Source organism: Solenopsis invicta, chromosome 5 (assembly GCF_016802725.1).
Source record: "Solenopsis invicta isolate M01_SB chromosome 5, UNIL_Sinv_3.0, whole genome shotgun sequence".
NCBI lineage: Eukaryota > Metazoa > Arthropoda > Insecta > Hymenoptera > Formicidae > Solenopsis > Solenopsis invicta.
This window is the reverse complement of record NC_052668.1, coordinates 14,922,964-14,944,463: the sequence shown is the minus strand read 5'-3', so window position 1 is coordinate 14,944,463 and position 21,500 is coordinate 14,922,964. Positions and strand designations below refer to the sequence as shown.

Sequence of the window (21,500 nt, the reverse complement as noted above, 5' to 3'; positions counted from 1 at the left end):
GTAATTTAAAAATCATAAATACATGCTGAAAATTAAAATCATGAATAAATTATTTTGGAATATTTTTATTATTTTGTTACATATTTTCTTTTGTGATAGACAAAACTATTTTTTTTTACAAAATATCTAAATTTAAAAAAAAATGTAAATTACATAACATTTTAAATTTTTTACAACTTTGCTGATATATAATATTTAATTTGTAAAAGAACTTAAACTTTTTAAAATATATATTTAAAACTTATTCAAGCCATCTGTGTTTTTGAAAAGGATTGAATCTCATAGGATACCACGAGTTAGAAATTTTATTCACTTTATCAATTTATTCACTCAATCTTTTTACTACTCACGCCATCTGTATTCATATACCGACGGTGACTCAATAATTTGCCACGTATATAAAGCTACAAAACCGGTTAGTGCACATCAGTTTTAATCTGATACGTGTACAAGTCCAATCTAATCTAACACATAATTTTATGCATAGTATTTTACAATATTACAGTGTAGAAAATATTTGTAAAACGAAATAATTATTTATAAAGAAAGTGTAGCAATTCTGCAACTTTAATAAGTTGAATTATTAAAATCGTATTATTGCAGTAAATTCGTTCAGCAGTTACTGCTCGTTCTCAAAGTTTGCATTTTGTTTGCACCTTCTATTTGGTAAGTACAAATAAAATAAACAATTCTGATAGATTTAAATGTAGAATACAGGATTTATTGTATTATTGATAATAATTTGAAAACTATAGATGAATCGATTCATCTACAAAATGATGGTTATATGGATTTTTACGAATTTTAATGAAATATAATTTTTTTGTGATTTCCCAATAAACATAAATTTATTATTACATATTATTACAATGATATTTAATAATATATATGTTTTTAAATGTCAAATTTAACGTTGTATGCAACATCAATCTAGAGGCGCGGTCGCCTATGTAGGAGAAGAGGGTCGCAGATCGACTCTTTTTTTACGCGAGTCAGTGAGTTTAAAAACAACTTTGATCCTGGTTCATGACTTGAAGATCACGTTTTTAAAACATTTCAACAATGTTTCGGAAAGACTTATGTATTAAATAATTTTAAAACATTTCAACAATGTTTCGGAAAGACTTATGTATTAAATAATTTTTTTAAAATGTTTATACAATTTATTTTGAAATATTTAAAAGTATACATGAGATCAATATTTTTATACATTTAATATTTTTTGTTTACTGGATTATTTATATAATTAACATAGAATTATAAAAAATTGAAAATAAATTACGAAATAAACTTTATAATTAATTTTGACATTATTCAAATATTGAAGTATGAAATATAAAATACTGTCTATTTATAAAACTGATAATGTAGAACTTCCGAGTAATCCATGAATCGACGATTGAAATACATGAGCAGTATATTGATACATTCCCTCACGTACGTATTCATGCATACGTACGTGAGGGAATAGTATAATTATCTTATTCTTTATAATTATCGGCACACAAGAAACAAATTGTTCGCAATCGTAATGTGACAAACATCTCTTATCTGAAATTTATGATAGTAAATATAGATTAATTTTACGTTATTGATACAGACGGAACTGTACACTTTGAAGAAAATTTCAAAAAGTATATTTCTTATCACGTTTTCCGTTCTACGTCAATATAATGCGTGAGTCACATTCGAACAAAAATGCCAAAAATATCAATCCATATCAATAAAACGTGTAGAAATGATATATATACATGTAAGGTAGTTGAGATAGGTCCAGCACTAAATAATTTTTTAATTTATTGCTTAAAAACGTATTTTATGCCTCAAAAGGATATGAATGAAATGTGAAATAAAGAAATGTAATCAGTGGAAATTTGATATCTCCGCATATTATAAATACCCCCATATTAATCGTATTCTTTTTTCAACATTTCTAATAGATAGCAATTTATTGTGCGCAAGATGATTTCATAATTTGCAGAAAAAATATATCAAGTAATAATTAAAGCAAACGTAAACGTGGATAATACATATAAAACTGCATATGCGTTTATAATTAAAATGCTGATTAATGAATTTTTTTCCAAAGATTCACATTGCGAATACAAGTTTCAATATTTAATAAAATACAATTTTAAATTTACTGAAATATTTGTTTCAGTCACAAAAGACAAAGAAGTTTGCAATATTTAAAATAATATTTAGAAAATAAATTTTTCCTAAATACATGCAAAATGAAAGGAAGAAATGCAATTTCATTTTAAAACCATTCTTTTATACTAAATTTAATTTTTTGTATATCTTTATTATATTTTCTATATTAGGTAAATATATTATAAAATTTTAAAGTAATTTCAAATTTTCAGCTTATATAATACTATGATGCCAGTCGAAGATATTAGTAAGTATTTGGTTGATGATACGATATTCAATAAAATCAGCAAACGATTTATAAGTATGGATCCTGATGACATGAAGTATAATAATCGGCTTTTGGAACAGGTATCGTAAAGATTAAAATTGTGAATTACGCTGATATATATTGTATTTCTAATGTATGCTGCAGCTTTTTGACAAGTTAATAGACGCAATGAAAGAGCAAAGTCCGCTGTTCGCTAATACATTTCAAAGAATTGTATGGGCCGGAAGTTATTACAAAGGAACTCGATATGGACAACCCGAAGAATATGATTTGAATTTTGTGATTAACTTACCCATCAAAGAACAACGGGTAAACTTGATTTTTAAATCAATGAATATACATCTTTAAGGAATTACTTTAAGAAAACGCAAAGATATCATTTTTATTTATATGAAAAAATTTTTATTCTTTAATCTACTTATTTTTATATGTAAAATTATTTTCATTGCGATTACACTAATTGATATGTATATTACACATGTTAAAAATTTTACGTACTAATAAAATAAAATACATTAAAAGACAAATATATTTAATAATATTAGCGAAAATAATAGGAACGTGTTTTCTTATCAGTTTTTCAAAACAATATCCTATTATCTAATTAACACAAATAATTATGAATAAATATATTATAATTAATTAATTAATATTCATTACATTTTAGTTTTCTACAGATCAGCCCGGTTTCATTAAAATACATACCGATTGGAAAGACAGATATTCATACTATACTTCAAAGTATCCTAAAGTATATCAGTAAGTAAATATTAATTGCATTAACATAGAAATCCATTTTATCTAAAATTTGTAAAATGAAAAAGAGACAAATCTATTTTCTGTTCAGAGAAATAAATCGTTTTATTGATGAGCAGTCATACCTGAATCAAGAAAAATTTCGCACTTGGATGGAAGGAATTTTTAGTAAAGTGGCCAACGCTAATGGTGAAAATAATATAATTAAGTTTGATGGTCATGCACCAGTAAGTAAAATGTTAACATTATAATTATTAGTAGTTAGATAACAAAATCGATTAAAATTGCAGATTAGTATCAATTGTATTTATACTAACATAAACTTAGCAAGTTGAATATGTGTCACAAGAAGGAAAAGCTAAAATAATATTGTCTTTTCTGGCTTTAGATAAAGATGAAAAAATCGGGACCAGCGTTTACGTTAAAATGCCAATCTCCAAATGGAAAAACCATTGACATCGATGTAGTTCCCGTTTTAGTTTTTCCGAATCGTACTCCGCCACCAAGATGTTCGAAACTGGATATTTTAGAAGTACGTATAATATATAAAATTGAAGTCGGATTGAAATAAAAAATTTGTCGTATATGTTTATTTTTTTCATCAAGCAAAAGTAATAAGATATTATATTGCTTGGAAAAGTAATTTTTTTAGTATCGCCGTTTAAAGTATAGCCATCATTTATTATATATATCATTTATTCAGATATGTTTTTATTTTGTTTATAATAATTTTTTTTATGAAAATAATCAAACTTAATTAATATTCGGTAATTTTCCTTACGCCAGAATTTAATAGGAAAAAAAACGACAAATTGCTGCAATTTAGTAGTTAAAGAAATTGAATGATATGTGTGTATTAATTTTGTTTTCTAGTGTTATTCAGATAATTGTTGGTCTGCAATTCCTTTAAAGAATCGTAAGGCCGTTTCCGTAATTCTCGACATCGTTATCGACGAAAAGTAATTTTTCTCAATCAAAATAAAATAAATAAAAGTTATCTTAGTCATAGTATAGTGTATAGATATATAATATACTTAGGTTATATTTTGATTATTTTTATTTAATGTTTTTCTTTAATTCTTTTCGTGTAGAAATATTTTGTTAATACTCTATTTTTTTGTTAATTTATCTCTCAACTATATTTGCCAAATAAGTACATCCATGGAGTAATTTAATTCATATCCCTAATTTTGATAGAAAAGTTTTAACTGAAATAATATTTAAGAAGTTAGTGTTTTTTGCTCTAGTGTAAAAATTAAACATTCGGAAGTTAAAAGTATAAATCATTTATTATATAACAGAAAATAAAGTTTGAGCACTAGTAATGAAAACAAAGCTTTTTTTCTAATTTTTAACAACGTTAACTTTAGAATAATTTTTTTCTAAATAACAATAATTTTAAACTACGTTTTTGTTACGCAAAAAATATTTGTGTAATTCTGTGTGATAGAGTACGTATGTTTATACCTCGTATATAATATAGTTAAGGGTTAATAGAGAAAAACAACAAACAACTACAGTTTACAGCATTTTAATAGTTAAATAGCATGCTTTTACTAATTATTTTCTGTTTCACAGTCACATCCAAACCGATATTGGTCTGCAGTTCCCAAACCTTTAGACAACAGAGGTGGTTTCGGTGATATTCCCTATCGTTATTGGCGATTATGCTTTTACGAATGCGAAAAAAAATTGCTAGAAGACCACTATTATCAGCATATGAAGCCTGTAATACGTCAATTAAAGGTATAATAATATATATCGTGGAATAATAAACATCAATTTATTTGTAACAATACGAATAAATTTTTAGATTATTTTTTATATACTGTATGTAATTATCCCTTTTTATTTTTCTTAATAAATTATGAATAAAACGTTTTTATTTATTTATAGTACTATTTTATTTTTATTGTAATATATTATATAATTATTTCTGTATTATAGAAATTGAGAGATACCCAAAAGTGGGAAAGTGTTGCAAGTTACTATCTTGAAACATTATGTTACAATGAAAAAGAACTTTTTCATACTTCTCAGAAAAATTCATTGACTTTTTTATTTTTCACGGTAATGTATTGCTAAAATTCAAAAATTTTTTCATTAAAATAATAAAGTAATAACCATATACTTACAGATGTTAAAAAAGCTTCGCGTTGCTTTTATCAATCATTGCATAAGATATTATTGGGATGATGATCTCAACTTGCTGGAGAATATAAAAAATGCGGAAGTGATAAAGATGAAAGGCAGAATAGACCGTATTTTAAAATGTATCGAGACAAATATCGGACATGATCCGTATGCGATAGCTAAATTTGTTTGTGAGTACTAAGCTTTACTTTAAATAAGTATAATACGAGTTAACTATGTATGGTCAACCAGAAAATTGGTTTTGATTTCTTTTAAAACGAAAAAAATTAACGTCACAATATTTCATATAAATTTTTGATTACTTATAGTGAATAGAGAGCAATTGAACTGTTTGAAAAATATGGAATGTGTATCAACAGCGAAATCCGATTTGGAATCCGAATCTGAAACTGGTAAGTGTTATATTTGCGTGTGTGTGCGTGCGCGCGCGCACACACACACACACACACATGCACGCACGCACATACACATCTTAAGGAAGAAATCTATCAAATCTATTAAATTAACATTATTAACTCACGGAATTAGTTAAGATGCTTTCTATATACCTATACAAATTATTTAGTAATTAGACTAATTAGTTAACACTATTTGTGTTTATACAATTCATACATGAGAAGTTGGTTCTAAAAAGTCGAAACTATAGAAGAATAACCTTTTATACGAAATTCATAAAAAAATTATTTAAAAATCCCCGATTAAAGTTCGCAACCTGATGGAAAACAATATGTGAAAGAAGTAAAGTGTTAAAAATAAAGTGTCCAAGACAAAATTTTTTTTTTCAGTTATGAAGCTTAATTAATTTGAAATTGATCCCGTTTTCATTCGCATTTTGAAGGAATAATATATTAAAAACACACATAGTAATGTTTCTCTAATAGATAAAATAATTTATTTAGCACATAAAAGAAAATATTTTTAGTATTATGCTATTCTCATATCAAACTTATAAAAAGATAAACATATATATTTATCATGACATATAAATGACATTAAACATCTAAAAAATTAATATTATAGATGCTAAAACACATTAGTTTTATTACTATTAAAATCTTTATGAAAACATACTTCATAAAACAGATATAATTTTACTACAGCAGTTAAAAAGATGTCGACTAGTTAAAATATTTTTGATAAATATTTTTCATACGAGACATATGTATATAATTACGAAAAAAAAATTATGCAAAACATTGTAGTAATAAATAGTCTCTTAAAACAAACTTAATGTAGTGTTTCCGAATTTTCCTATAACAATTATATCTTTGCAAGACAGTTTTATTATATTTTTCTTTTTATTCCCGTATAAAAAATATTTTGGACAAGAGAAAATATATATTCTATTATTTATTGAAGAAAAATATTTATATTCTAACATTTTTAAATATTGAATTAGAAGTGTAAAGTTTTATCACTTATCCACTACACATTGCACCTTGTTAGATTTGAAATAAAGTAACATTCATCTTTGATATATATAATTCATTCTTATATAAAAAAAACTTAAATAGTTTTTCAAAACATATATATATATATATATATATATATATATGTTTGTATGTATGTATGTATGTACGTATGTATGTATATCTTAAAGATATAAATTGAAGACAATTTAAGAATAAAATTTTTTAATTTAGTAAATAATTTATTAAAATTAAGGCACCTAATCCCTCGTCTTATATTAGCCATATTGAATTATAATAATATTTATAATTTTTTATTTCTAATATTGCTAATATAGAGAGAGTAATATACTTTTACAATTAAGAAAATATTTCTTAAAAATATTATTTTAAATTTTATTGACACTAGCCTTATGTCTTGAGAGAAATGCTGAAGTCATGAGTTTTATCAACTGAATGACTTACACAATTTATACAATACATGCATACAATTTACGAAATATTAATATATCACTGCATGTTAGTATAACATCAATATTATACACGTATAGATGCATAAATTTTCAAACACATTAATCTTTCATATTAGGTATTTAAATATGATTTTAATAACTCAACATTATATTTTGATATTATCTGCATTCAAAACCATTTTATTTTGAATAAATGCACTGCAAAATTTTTGAATGAAGTAAATACTAGCACATGTTGACAGCTGTAGACACCATTTTGTATTAAGAATACAATCTGTTTTATAAATCTAAATTTCTTAATTTATTTCATTTCCAGTAGAAATCAGTTTGGACTATATTAATGCCGTACAGTAATTGTAGATAAAGACTTTTAGGGCTAGTATTCATAATCGAATCTTATTTCAAGAGTCTTGAGTAATTCTAATATTCTGATTAATTGACGACATCTTATGATAGTACTTGAGACGATCTTAAATATAAGAATCGACTATGAATTTACTAGCCTTAATTTGTAAGGGCAATCAGAAAAAAATAGTATGGTGGAAAAAATCGTATTCTGTCAGTAAAACTCACGACTTTAGTAACCTTAAATCCATGACAATTGTTTGTATTCTTTTTGTTAATGTTTTCATGTCATTTTTATTATTTGCGATTAATTAAAACACTTTATTACGTTTTTTTTCAGCGTCTCAATGGAGTTGCGTGATTGTCTGACCAATTAAGGAAGAAACTATCAATTTTGATGACGCAGCGTATCATAACGATACAGTCTGCTTCGGCTGAATGATTACCCGCAATTTTCATGTCAAACATGTACTCATAAATGTCACACTGTTTCAAACCATTCGGCTTCTCACTTTTAAAATTTAACCTTTTTGGAATGTTTTTCTTGAAAGGCCGCTGCGGGACATTTTCCAACTTTATTATTTGATTTTTAGGAGTTTTTTCATTTGATTTTTGTAAAAAATTTTTCCAAGATTGAGCAACATAATCACTATGTTCCTGTATTTTACTGTTTATAATTTTGGTATATTTATCACAAGGAAATATCGATTGCTCAGTGGATGTCGTCGTGACATCAATTGTAGGTTCTTTCACCGTTACTATATCTATATCCTCATCTACATCCATATTCAATATAGAGAATGAGTCGTTGTATTCATCGTTCAATAATTCTTGGACTTCCTTTGATTCCAACTTTCTTTTCTTAGAGAAATCTTGGAACATTTTCCATGTATCGATGCAGAGAATTTCGTTATCAAGTATCTTTAATAAGCAAAACAGAAATTATTATTAAATGAAATAAAGGATCATAAAAGTGCTAACTAGTATATAAATCAATTACTTTATTGATACGATTGAGTTCTTCTAGGAATACCAGATAATCGAACCTGTCACCGTTGTGCGCTGCGAAACAAATTGGTGGTGTAAGACGTTGCAAAAAATATGTTATCAACTCGTAGCTTCCTTTTTCGTAAGGTTGCAATAGTTGCATCTCATGATGATATAATTCTACAAAATAATAAAATAGTTATGATATTATCACAATTGTAAAAATAATAGTACCTAATAGTAGCAAGTAAAAATGGATGAGCCATTTAAAAATTATTTTCTTTTCTTAACTTTTATTTATTTAAGGTAATTCCTAAGTGAAAAAGAATTAAAAAGGATATTTTTCAATTTATTTTTGGAAGAAAAAGTCCTATAAGCATTCGTTGTTCAAAATTTAGTATGATTATCCACGCGCACATCAGTGGTGGATCTACAAATATTTTATCAGCATTGGAAAATGATTCTTATTATTACATGTACATACACTAAATTTAAATAAAATACATTTAAACGTTTTTCAGATTTTTGAAAATTTATATTTTTTTTCTCAACTTTGATACCTTATAATTGGAAAATAAAGTAGTTTGGGACATATTGTCATTTCTTTTCTTCCTAAAATAAGTCAAGGAATATTCCCTTTAAGTGTTTGTACTTTAGAAGCTGTAGATTAAAATTCAGAATAAAAATAATTCACTTGTCATGTCCTCCACATGTGGTGGTATGATTCTTTGTGGATTAACTGGGAGAACCAGTTTATGCAAGACTCTTGGTAGTGAATTTTTGTTGCAGCTACATATTGATTCTCGCGAGACGGCAACTAAAGCAACTTCTGTGATTCTTGGCATGAAATTTGCTTGAATAAGATTAGTCGTTTCCAGATCAAAGAATACAAACGTTTCAATCTTCATAATAACTTATACACTTTTCTTCCCTTTTTATTTTTCAATTAGTTACATCTACTCCACTCTAAATAATAATCCATCAATGATAAAGAAAAAGGGAAGATTATGAAAATTGCAATAAAGTAAATGAAAATAAGGCAAAAAATATAGAAAGTAAATGAAAAAAATCTAGGAGAAAGTATTATTAAATAAACAATAAAAAAAAGTAGAAAGAAATAGATTTAAACATTTATAACATTTTTTAAAATTTATTTTTATTCTATTCATTTATAGTATATATAAATTCGGAAAAAGAGGAATAGTTAAAAAATCATCAAAAAATAAAGAAAGAGAGAGACAGAAATAGAGAATTTAAGGAAAATTATAAAGAGTAATTTAAAAATCATAAATACATGCTGGAAATTAAAATCATGAATAAATTATTTTGGAATATTTTTATTATTTTGTTACATATTTTCTTTTGTGATAGACAAAACTATTTTTTTTTTACAAAATATCTAAATTAAAAAAAAATGTAAATTACATAATATTTTAAATTTTTTACATCTATGCTGATATATAATATTTAATTTGTAAAAAATCTTAACGCGTTTTTAAAATATATATTTTTAACTTATTCAAGCCGTCTGTGTTTCTGAAAGGGATTGAATCTCATAGGATACCACGAGTTAGAAATTTTATTCACCTTATCAATTTATTCATTTCAATCTTTTTACTCACGCCATCTGTATTCATATACCGACGGTGACTCAATAATTTGCCATGTATATAAAGCTACAAAACCGGTTAGTGCACATCATGGTGGAAGGAAACATCAGTTATAATCTGATACGTGTACAAGTCCAATCTAATCTAACACATAATTTTATGCATAGTATTTTACAATATTACAGTGTAGAAAATATTTGTAAAACAAAATAATTGTTTATAAAGAAAGTGTAGCAATTCTGCAACTTTAATAAGTTGAATTATTAAAATCGTATTATTGCTATAGATCAGAGCTCGGCAAGAAATGCACATTTCGCCCGATTTTCAGTTGACTCCGCCTAGCGCTCGTCCCTTACCTCGACGTCCCGCACGCAGCCAACGAGCCGCGCGAGGCTCAGGACCGTGTCACCTCGCGACTCGCGACCGTATCGTGTCACCGGTCACCGGACCTCGAATACATATTTTTAATAGAGTTGAGCAAAAATTCACTACCTGTGAATTAGTCACTGATAATAAAAATTCACGTTCACGACCTGTGAACAAATATGTAAATTCACTGTGAATAGTGTGAATGAGACTTTTGGCTTTCCGCACTGTCGGGTAGTCACCAAATTAAAAAGTTATACATTAAAATGCGCAATTAAAGATTATTTGCAATACAAAGTACAAATTAGAATCTAAGATTTATTAAATAAAAGTTTTAGTTTACGTTTTTTATAATATATAATATATATATATATATATTATATATAATATATATTATATATTATAAAAAATTATTATATATTATTAAATAAAAGATTTAGTTTACGTTTTTTATAATATATAATATATATATATATATATATATATATATATATATTATATTATATATATATATATATATATATATATATTATATATAATATATATTATAATATATATTATATATTATAAAAAACGTAAACTAAAACTTTTATTTAATAAATCTTAGATTCTAATTTGTACTTTGCATTGCAAATAATCTTTAATTGCGCATTTTAATGTATAACTTTTTAATTTGGTGACTACCCGACAGTGCGGAAAGCCAAAAGTCTCATTCACACTATTCACAGTGAATTTTCATATTTGTTTACAGGTCGTGAACGTGAATTTTTATTATCAGTGACTAATTCACAGGTAGTGAATTTTTGCTCAACTCTATTAAAAATATGTATTCGAGGTCCGGTGACCGGTGACACGATACGGTCGCGAGTCGCGAGGTGACACGGTCCTGAGCCTCGCGCGGCTCGTCGGCTGCGCGCGGGACGTCGAGGTAAGGGATGAGCGCTAGGCGGAGTCAACTGAAAATCGGGCGAAATGTACATTTCTTGCCGAGCTCTGCTATAGATATTATTGCAGTAAATTCGTTCAGCAGTTACTGCTCGTTCTCAAAGTTTGCATTTTGTTTGCACCTTCTATTTGGTAAGTACAAATAAAATAAACAATTCCGATAGATTTAAATGTAGAATACAGGATTTATTGTATTATTGATAATAATTTGAAAACTATAGATGAATCAATTCATCTACAAAATGATGGTTATATGGATTTTTACGAATTTTAATAAAATATAATTTTTTTGTGATTTCCCAATAAACATCAAATTATTATTACATATTATTACAATGATATTTAATAATATGTATGTTTTTAAATGTCGAATTTAACGTTGTATGCAACATCAATCTAGAGGCGCGGTCGCCTATGTAGGAGAAGCGAGTGGCAGATCGACTCTTTTTTTACGCGAGTCAGTGAGTTTAAAAACAACTTTGATCCTGGTTCATGACTTGAAGATAACGTTTTTAAAACATTTCAACAATGTTTCGGAAAGACTTATATATTAAATAATTTTTTTAAAATGTTTATACAATTTATTTTGAAATGTTTAAAAGTATACATGAGATCAATATTTCTATACATTTAATATTTTTTGTTTATGGATTATTTATATAATTAACATAGAATTATAAGAAATTAAAAACAAATTACGAAATAAACTTTATAATTAATTTTGACATTATTCAAATATTGAAGTATGAAATATCATAAAATACTGTCTATTTATTAAACTGATAATGTAGAACTTCCGAGTAATCCATGAATCGACGATTGAAATACATGAGCAGTAAATTGATACATTCCCTCACGTACGTATTCATGCATACGTGCGTGAGGGAATAGTATAATTATCTTATTCTTTATAATTATTGGCACACAAGAAATAGTTCGCAATCATAACGTGACATACACATCTTATCTGAAATTTATTAAAGTAGATATAAATTAATTTTATGGTTATCGATTCAGACGGAAATGTACACTTTGAAGAAAATTTCAAAAAGTATATTTCTTATCACGTTTTCCGTTCTACGTCAATATAATGCGTGAGTCACATTCGAACAAAAATGCCAAAAATATCAATCTATATCAATGAACCGTGTAGAAATGATATATATACATGTAAGGTACTTAAGATTGGTCCAGCACTAAATAATTTTTTAATTTATCGCTTAAAAACACGTGCTTTATGCTTCAAAAGGAAATGAATGAAATGTGAAATGAAGAAATGTAATCAGTGGAAATTTGATATTTCCGCATATTATACCCGCATATTAATCGTATTCTTTTTTCAACATTTCTAATAGACAGCAATTTATTGTGCGCAAGACGATTTCATAATTTGCAGAAAAACATATATCAAGTAATAAAGCAAACGTAAACGTCGATAATACATATAAAATTGCATATGCGTTTATAATTAAAATGCTGATTAATGAATTTTTTTCCAAATATTCACATTGCGAATACAAGTTTCAATATCTAATAAAATACAATTTTAATATTTACTGAAATATTTGTTTCAGTCACAAAAGACAAAGGAGTTTGCAATATTTAAAATTATACATTTAGAAAATAAATTTTTCCTAAATACATGCAAAATGACAGGAAGAAATGCAATTTTATTTTAAAACCATTCTTTTATACTAAATTTAATTTTTTGTATATCCTTATTATATTTTCCATATTAGGTAAATATATTATAATATTTTAAAGTAATTTCAAATTTCCAGCTTATATAATACGATGATGCCAGTCGAAGATATTAGTAAGTATTTGGTTAATGATACGATATTCAATAAAATCAACGAACGATTTATAAGAATGGATCCTGATGACATAGAGTATAATAATCAGCTTTTGGGACAGGTATCGTAAAGATCTTATTAAAATTGTGAATTACGCTGATATATATTGTATTTCTAATGTATGCTGCAGCTTTTTGACAAGTTAATAAACGCAATGAAACAGCAAAGTCCTCTGTTCGCTAATACATTTCAAAGAATTGTATGGGCTGGAAGTTATTACAAAGGAACTCGATATGGACAACCCGAAGAATATGATTTGAACTTTGTGATTAAATTACCCATCAAAGAACAAAGCGTAAACTTGATTTTTAAATCAATGAATATACATCTTTAAGGAATTACTTTAAGAAAACGCAAAGATATCATTTTTATTTATATGAAAAATTTTTATTCTTTAATCTATTTATTTTTATATGTAAAATTATTTTCATTGCGATTACACTAATTGATATGTATATTACACATGTTAAAAATATAATTTTACGTACTAATAAAATAAAATACATTAAAAGACAAATATATTTAATAATATTTGCGAAAATAATAGGAACGTGTTTTCTTATCAGTCTTTCAAAACAATATCCTATTATCTATTTAACACGAACAATTATGAATAAATATATTATAATTAATTAATATTTATTATATTTCAGTTTTCCACAGATCGGCCCGGTTTCGTTAAAATACATACGGATTGGAAAGACAGAAATTCGTACTATACTTCAAATATACATCCTAAAGTATATCGGTAAATATTAATTGTATTAACATAGAAATCCATTTTACCTAAAATTTGTAAAATGAAAAAGAGACAAATCTATTTTTTGTTCAGAGAAATAAATTCTTTTATTGATGAGCATTCATACCTAAATCAAGAAAAATTTCGTACTTGGATGGAAGGAATTTTTAGTAAAGTGGCCCACGCTAATGGTGAAAATAATGTAATTAATTTTGTTGGTCATCAACCAGTAAGTAAAATGTTAACATTATAATTATTAGTAGTTAGATGACAAAATCGATTAAAATTGCAGATTAGTATCAATTGTATTTATACTAACATAAACTTAGCAAGTTGAATATGTGTCACAAGAAGGAGAAGCTAAAATAATATTGTCTTTTCTGGTTTATATAAAGATGAAAAAATCGGGACCAGCGTTTACGTTAAAATACCAATCTCCAAATGGAAAAACCATTGACATCGATGTAGTTCCCGTTTTAGTTTTTCCGAATCGTACTCCGCCACCAAGATGTTCGAAACTGGATATTTTAAAAGTGCGTATAATATATAAAATTGAATCGGATTGAAATAAAAAATTTGTCGTATATGTGTATTTTTTTCATCAAGCAAAAGTAATAAGATATTATATTGCTGGAAAAGTAATTTTTTTAGTATCGCCGTTTGAAGTATAGCCATATTATTTATTCAGATATATTTTTAGTTTGTTTATAATAATTCTTTTTATGAAAATAATCAAACTTAATTCATATTCGGTAATTTTCCTTACGCCAGAATTTAATAGGAAAAAAAATGACAAATTGCTTCAATTCAATAATTAAAGAAATTGAATAATATGTGTGTATTAATTTTGTTTTGTAGTGTTATTCAGATAAATGTTGCAATTTCTTTAAAAAATCGTAAAGGCCGTTTCCATAATTCTCGATATCGTTATCGACGAAAAGTAATTTTTCTCAATCAAAATAAAATAAATAAATATTATCTTAGTCATAGTATAGTGTATAGATATATAATATACTTAGGTTATATTTTGATTATTTTTATTTAATGTTTTTCGTGTAGAAATATTTTGTTGATACTCTATTTTTTTGTTAATTTATCTCTCAACTATATTTGCCAAATAAGTACATCCATGGAGTAATTTAATTCATATTCTTAATTTTGATAGAAGTTTTAACTGAAATAATATTTAAAAAGTTAGTGTTTTTCTGATCTGGTGTAAAAATTAAACATTCGGAAGCTAAAAGTATAAATCATTTATTATATAATAAAAAATAAAGTTTGAGCACTAATAATGAAAATAAAGCTTTTTTTCTAATTTTTAACAACGTTAACTTTAGATTAATTTTTTTCTAAATAACAATAATTTTAAACTACGTTTTTGTTACGCAAAAAATATTTGCGTAATTCTGTGTGATAGAGTACGTATGTTTATACCTCGTATATAATATAGTTAAGGGTTAATAGAGAAAAGCAACAAACAACTACAGTTTATAGCATTTTAATAGTTAAACAGCATGCTTTTACTAATTATTTTCTGTTCACAGTCACATCCAAACAGATATTGGTCTGCAGTTCCCAAACCTTTAAACAACAGAGATGATTTTGGTTATTTTTCCTGTCGTTACTGGCGATTATGCTTTTATGAATTAGAAAAAAATTTGCTAGAAGACCACGATTATCAGCATATGAAGCCTGTAATACGTCAATTAAAGGTATAATAATGTATATCGTGGATTAATAAACATCAATTTATTTGTAATAATACGAATAAAGTTTTAGATTATTTTTTATATATTTTTTTTATATATTATTTTTATATATTATTTTTTATACTGTATGTAATTATCCCTTTTTATTTTTCTTAATAAATTATGAATAAAACGTTTTTATTTATTTATAGTACTATTTTATTTTTATTGTAATATATTATATAATTATTTCTGTATTATAGAAATTGAGAGATACCCAAAACTGGAAAAGTATTGCAAGTTACTATCTTGAAACATTATGTTACAATGAAAAAGAACTTTTTCATACTTCTCAGAAAAAATCATCGACTTCTTTATTTTTCACGGTAATGTATGGCTAAAATTCAAAAATTTTTTCATTAAAGTAATAAAGTAGTAACAAACAGTAATATACTTACAGATGTTAGAAGAGCTTTGCAAGGCTTTTCGCGCTCATCGCATAAGATACTATTGGGATGATGATCTCAACTTGCTGGAGAATATAAAAAATGAGGAAATGATGAATATGAAAGGCAGAATAGAATTTATTTTAAAAGATATCAAGAAAAATATCGGACGTGATCCGTATACGATAGCTAAATTTGTTTGTGAGTACTAAGCTTTACTTTAAATAAGTATAATACGAGTTAACTATGTATGGTCAACCAGAAAATTGGTTTGGATTTCTTTTAAAAAGAAAAAAATTAACGTCACAATATTTCATATAAATTTTTGATTACTTATAGTGAATGGAGAGCAATTGAACTGTTTGAAAAATATGGAATGTGTATCAACAGCGGAATCTGATTTGGAATCCGAATCTGAAACTGGTAAGTGTTATATTTGTGTGTGTGTGTGCGTGCGCGCGCGCCCGCGCACACACACACACGCACGCACGCACATACACACCTTAAGGAAGAAATCTATCAAATCTATTAAATTAACATTATTAACTCACGGAATTAGTTAAGATGCTTCCTATATACCTATACAAATTATTTAGTAATTAGACTAATTAGTTAACACTATTTGTGTTTATACAACTCATACATGAGAAGTTGGTTCTAAAAAGTCGAAACTATAGAAGAATAACCATTTATATTCATAAGAAATTCATAAAAAAATTATTTAAAAATCCCCGATTAAAATTCGCAACCTGATGGAAAATAATATGTAAAAGAAGTAAAGTGTTAAAAATAAAGTGTCCAAGACAAAAGTTTTTTTTTCAGTTATGAAGCTTAATTAATTTGAAATTGATCCCGTTTTCATTCGCATTTTGAAGGAATAATATATTAAAAACACACATATAGTAATGTTTCTCTAATAGATAGAATAATTTATTTAGCACATAAAAGAAAATATTTTTAGTATTATGCTATTCTCATATCAAACTTATAAAAAGATAAACATATATATTTATCATGACATATAAATGACATTAAACATCTAAAAAATTAATATTATAGATGCTAAAACACATTAGTTTTATTACTATTAAAATCTTTATGAAAACATACTTCATAAAACAGATATAATTTTACTACAGCAGTTAAAAAGATGTCAACTAGTTAAAATATTTTTGATAAATATTTTTCATACGAGACATATGTATATAATTACGAAAAGAAACTTATGCAAAACATTGTAGTAATAAATAGTCTATTAAAACAAACTTAATGTAGTGTTTCCGAATTTTCCTATAACAATTATACCTTTGCAAGACAGTTTTATTTTATTTTTCTTTTTATTCCCGTACAAAAAATATTTGGGATAAGAGAAAATATATATTCTATTATTTATTGAAGAAAAATATTTATATTCTAACATTTTTAAATATTGAATTAGAAGTGTAAAGTTTTATCACTTATCCACTACACATTGCACCTTGTTAGATTTGAAATAAAGTAACATTCATCTTTGATATATATAATTCATTCTTATATAAAAAAAACTTAAATAGTTTTTCAAAACATATATATGTATATGTGTATATATATATATATATATATATATATATGTATGTATGTATGTATGTATGTATGTATGTATGTATGTATGTATGTATGTATGTATGTATGTATGTATGTATGTATGTATGTATGTATGTATGTATGTATGAATGTATGTATGTATGTATGTACGTAGGTATGTATGTATGTATGTATATCTTAAAGATATAAATTGAAGACAATTTAAGAATAAAGTTTTTTAATTTAGTAAATAATTTATTAAAATTAAGGCACCTAATCCCTCGTCTTCTATTAGCCATATTGAATTATAATAATATTTATAATTTTTTATTTCTAATATTGCTAATATAGAGAGAATATATTTTTACAATTAAGAAAATATTTCTTAAAAATATTATTTTAAATTTTATTGACACTAGCCTTACGTCTTGAGAGAAATGCTAAAGTCATGAGTTTTATCAACTGAACAATGACTTACACAATTTATACAATACATGCACACAATTTACGAAACATTAATATGTCACTGCATGTTATAACATCAATATTATATACACATATAGATGCATAAATTTTCAAACACACTAATCTTTCATATTAGGTCTTTAAATATGATTTTAATAACTCAACATTATATTTTCATATTATCCGTATTCAAAACCATTTTTATTTTGAATAAATGCACTGCAAAATTTTTGTATGAAGTAAATATTAGTACATGTTGACAGCTGTAGACACCATATTGTATTAAGAATACAATCTGTTTTATAAATCTAAATTTCTTAATTTATTTCATTTTCAGTAGAAATCAGTTTGGACTATATTAATGCCGTACAGTAATTGTAGATAAAGACTTTTAGGGCTAGTATTCATAATCGAATCTTATTTCAAGAGTCTTGAGTAATTCTAATATTCTGATTAATTGACGACATCTTATGATAGTACTTAGACGATCTTAAATATAAGAATCGACTATGAATTTACTAGCCTTAATTTGTAAGGGCAATCAGAAAAAAATAGTATGGTGGAAAAAATCGTATTCTGTCAGTAAAACTCACGACTTTAGTAACCTTAAATCCATGACAATTGTTTGTATTCTTTTTATGTTAATGTTTTCATGTTATTTGTATCATTTGCGATTAATTAATAGCACTTTATTACGTTTTTTTTCAGCGTCTCAATGGAGTTGCGTGATTGTCTGACCAATTAAGGAAGAAACTATCAATTCTGGTGACGCAGCGTATCATAGCGAGACAGTCTGCTTCGGCTGAATGATTACCCGCGATTTTCATGTCAAACATGTACTCATAAATGTCACTCAGTTTTAAACTATTCGGCTTCTCACTTTTGAAATTTAACCTTTTTGGAATGTTTTTCTTGAAAGGCCGCTGCGGGACATTTTCCAACTTTATTATTTGATTTTTAGGAGTTCTTTCATTTGATTTTTGTAAAAAATTTTTCCAAGATTGAGTAACATAATCACTATGTTCCTGTATTTTACTGTTTATAATTTTGGTATATTTATCACAAGGAAATATCGATTGCTTAGTGGATGTCGTCGCGACATCAATTCTAGGTTCTTTCACCGTTACTATATCTATAGCCTCATCAACATCCATATTCAATATAGAGAATGAGTCGTTGTATTCATCGTTCAATAATTCTTGGACTTCCTTTGATTCCAACTTTCTTTTCTTAAAGAAATCTTGGAACATTTTCCATGTATCGATGCAGAGAATTTCGTTATCAAGTATCTTTAATAAGCAAAACAGAAATTATTATTAAATGAAATAAAAGATCATGAAAGTGCTAACTAGTATGTAAATGAATTACTTTATTGATACGATTGAGTTCTTCTAGGAATACCGGATAATCGAACTTGTCACCGTTGTGCGCTGCAAAACAAATTGGTGGTGTAAGACGTTGCAAAAAATATGTTATCAACTCGTAGCCTCCCTTTTCGAAAGGTTGCAATAGTTGCATCTCATGATGATATAATTCTACAAAATAATAAAATAGTTATAATATTATCACAATTGAAAAAATAATAGTACCTAATAGTAGCAAGTAAAAATGGATGAGCCATTTACAATTTATTTTCTTTTGTTAACTTCTATTTATTTAAGGTAATTCCTAAGTGAAAAAGAATTAAAAAGGATATTTTTCAACTTATTTTTGGAAGAAAAAGTCCTATAAGCATTTGTTGTTCAAAATTTAGTATGATTATCCACGCGCACATCAGTGGTGGATCTACAAATATTTTATCAGTATTGGAAAATGATTCTTATTATTACATGTACATACACTAAATTTAAATAAAATACATTTAAACGTTTTTCAGATTTTTGAAACTTTTATATTTTTTTTGTCAACTTTGATACCTTATAATTGGAAAATAAAGTAGTTTGCGACATATGTTCATAGGATCCTTTTCTTCCTAAAATAAGTCGAGGAATATTCCCTTTAATTGTTTGTACTTTAGAAGCTGTAGATTAAAATTCAGAATAAAAATAACTCACTTGTCATGTCCTCCACATGTGGTGGTATGATTCTTTGTGGATTAACTGGGAGAACCAGTTTATGCAAGACTCTTGGCAGTGAATTTTTGTTGCAACTAAATATTGATTCTCGCGAGACGGCAACTAAAGCAACTTCTGTGATTCTTGGCATGACATTTGCTTGAATAAGATTAGTCGTTTCCAGATCAAAGAATACAAACGTTTCAATCTTCATAATAACTTATACACTTTTCTTCCCTTTTTATTTTTCAATTAGTTATATCTACTCCACTCTAAATAAAAAAAAATGCAACAGAATATGACATAATGTATGCTAAAAGTTCGTGACTGAAAGTAGATTTATAAATTTTACTATTTTAGTTATTCTTCTAAAGCTGTTACATCACAAACTTTATTAATCACAAATCAATATTCTCCTATCTACTATATTTTTATTATCTTGCAATATACTTACAACAATGACGTTAGTTATATTGCAACAAATAGCACATGAATAGATGATGTTTATTTACCAAGAGTTTGCTTTATGTACTACAGAGTGAATACACTTTTGTTAAAAATAAAATCCACGTGCTGAATATTTTTTATTTAACATGCAACATTTCACATGCAGTCCAGTTTCCAAGTAATCATCTGAAATTATAAGATCAAAAGGTCATTTTTTGTGATTCTTCTTTCTTTCCTTTTTAATTGTTCATCTACTTCATTTTGAATAAAATATGAACAAAATATGGTCACAAGAAGATTTGTGATGGGTGAAATTAATCTTGTTTATATCGCAAGTTTAATAGAAACTTTTAGAGTATGTGATCTCACAAGTGCATTTATAATAAATTCAACTATTTTATTATTTCCCTGATAACTGCGACACATAAATGATTTAAATGCAGTGTAAGTTTCACATAAACTTGCAATACAAATAAAATTTACCTACAAAGATTTCATCCTGCAGCTGAATTTGTCTTCTTTCTCCGAAGAGTCACAGTATAATGAATATCACAAGGTAGTACCAGGTAGTACAGTTTCGATGGGACCAAGCGGACACAAGCAGAACAACTACCTTCAATAGTCAGTGAATTCTTCGTATATTTCACATTCTTTCTCTTTTCCTCTCGCTTCTCTTGCGTCTTATCTTATCTCATTTTCAAGTGCAATGGTGTAGATACGGTGTAGTACGGAGAAGAGGCCCGTTGCGCAGGTAGCGCAGTGTCTGACGTGGTGG

The 21,500-nt window shown here is 26.3% G+C and overlaps 4 protein-coding genes across 9 annotated transcripts; 2 read left to right on the top strand and 2 right to left on the bottom strand.

Moving 5' to 3' along the window:
- The first annotated feature begins 257 nt into the window (after window positions 1–257).
- On the top strand, window positions 258–9,067 carry LOC113003327 (cyclic GMP-AMP synthase). Its single transcript, XM_039449088.1, has 11 exons — window positions 258–666; window positions 2,367–2,502; window positions 2,567–2,731; window positions 3,090–3,181; window positions 3,270–3,405; window positions 3,567–3,710; window positions 4,757–4,924; window positions 5,126–5,248; window positions 5,316–5,502; window positions 5,641–5,724; window positions 7,900–9,067. Exons 2-11 carry the CDS (start codon window positions 2,380–2,382, stop codon window positions 7,926–7,928), a joined length of 1,251 nt encoding a protein of 416 aa, XP_039305022.1. The 5' UTR covers window positions 258–666; window positions 2,367–2,379; the 3' UTR covers window positions 7,929–9,067.
- Window positions 7,671–9,572, bottom strand: LOC105207049. The gene is made up of 3 exons (XM_026130938.2): window positions 9,241–9,572; window positions 8,560–8,726; window positions 7,671–8,480 (listed from the first exon to the last, which is right to left on the bottom strand). The coding sequence occupies exons 1-3, from the start codon at window positions 9,452–9,454 to the stop codon at window positions 7,896–7,898; spliced, it is 966 nt and encodes a 321-aa protein (XP_025986723.2). The 5' UTR covers window positions 9,455–9,572; the 3' UTR covers window positions 7,671–7,895.
- Window positions 9,573–10,044: 472 nt separating this feature from the next.
- LOC105203878 lies at window positions 10,045–19,578 on the top strand. 3 transcript variants are annotated; one of them, XM_039449090.1, is made up of 12 exons: window positions 10,045–10,427; window positions 11,525–11,599; window positions 13,249–13,384; window positions 13,454–13,618; window positions 13,977–14,071; window positions 14,156–14,291; window positions 14,458–14,595; window positions 15,607–15,774; window positions 16,014–16,136; window positions 16,211–16,397; window positions 16,536–16,619; window positions 18,933–19,578. In XM_039449090.1, the coding sequence occupies exons 3-12, from the start codon at window positions 13,262–13,264 to the stop codon at window positions 18,959–18,961; spliced, it is 1,248 nt and encodes a 415-aa protein (XP_039305024.1). In that variant the 5' UTR covers window positions 10,045–10,427; window positions 11,525–11,599; window positions 13,249–13,261; the 3' UTR covers window positions 18,962–19,578. The 3 variants fall into 3 exon arrangements, with proteins under 3 accessions (XP_039305024.1, XP_039305025.1, XP_039305023.1); XM_039449091.1 differs by having other exon boundaries at window positions 10,048–10,427; window positions 13,249–13,283; XM_039449089.1 differs by lacking the exon at window positions 10,045–10,427 and having other exon boundaries at window positions 11,443–11,599.
- LOC105202324 lies at window positions 17,994–21,451 on the bottom strand. Of its 4 annotated transcripts, none has more exons than XM_039449092.1 (5): window positions 21,213–21,451; window positions 20,733–20,911; window positions 20,279–20,550; window positions 19,593–19,759; window positions 17,994–19,513 (listed from the first exon to the last, which is right to left on the bottom strand). In XM_039449092.1, exons 3-5 carry the CDS (start codon window positions 20,490–20,492, stop codon window positions 18,929–18,931), a joined length of 966 nt encoding a protein of 321 aa, XP_039305026.1. In that variant the 5' UTR covers window positions 20,493–20,550; window positions 20,733–20,911; window positions 21,213–21,451; the 3' UTR covers window positions 17,994–18,928. The 4 variants fall into 4 exon arrangements, with proteins under 4 accessions (XP_039305026.1, XP_039305028.1, XP_039305029.1 ...); XM_039449094.1 differs by having other exon boundaries at window positions 20,791–20,911; XM_039449095.1 differs by having other exon boundaries at window positions 20,791–20,911; window positions 21,209–21,434.
- Window positions 21,452–21,500: the final 49 nt, after the last annotated feature.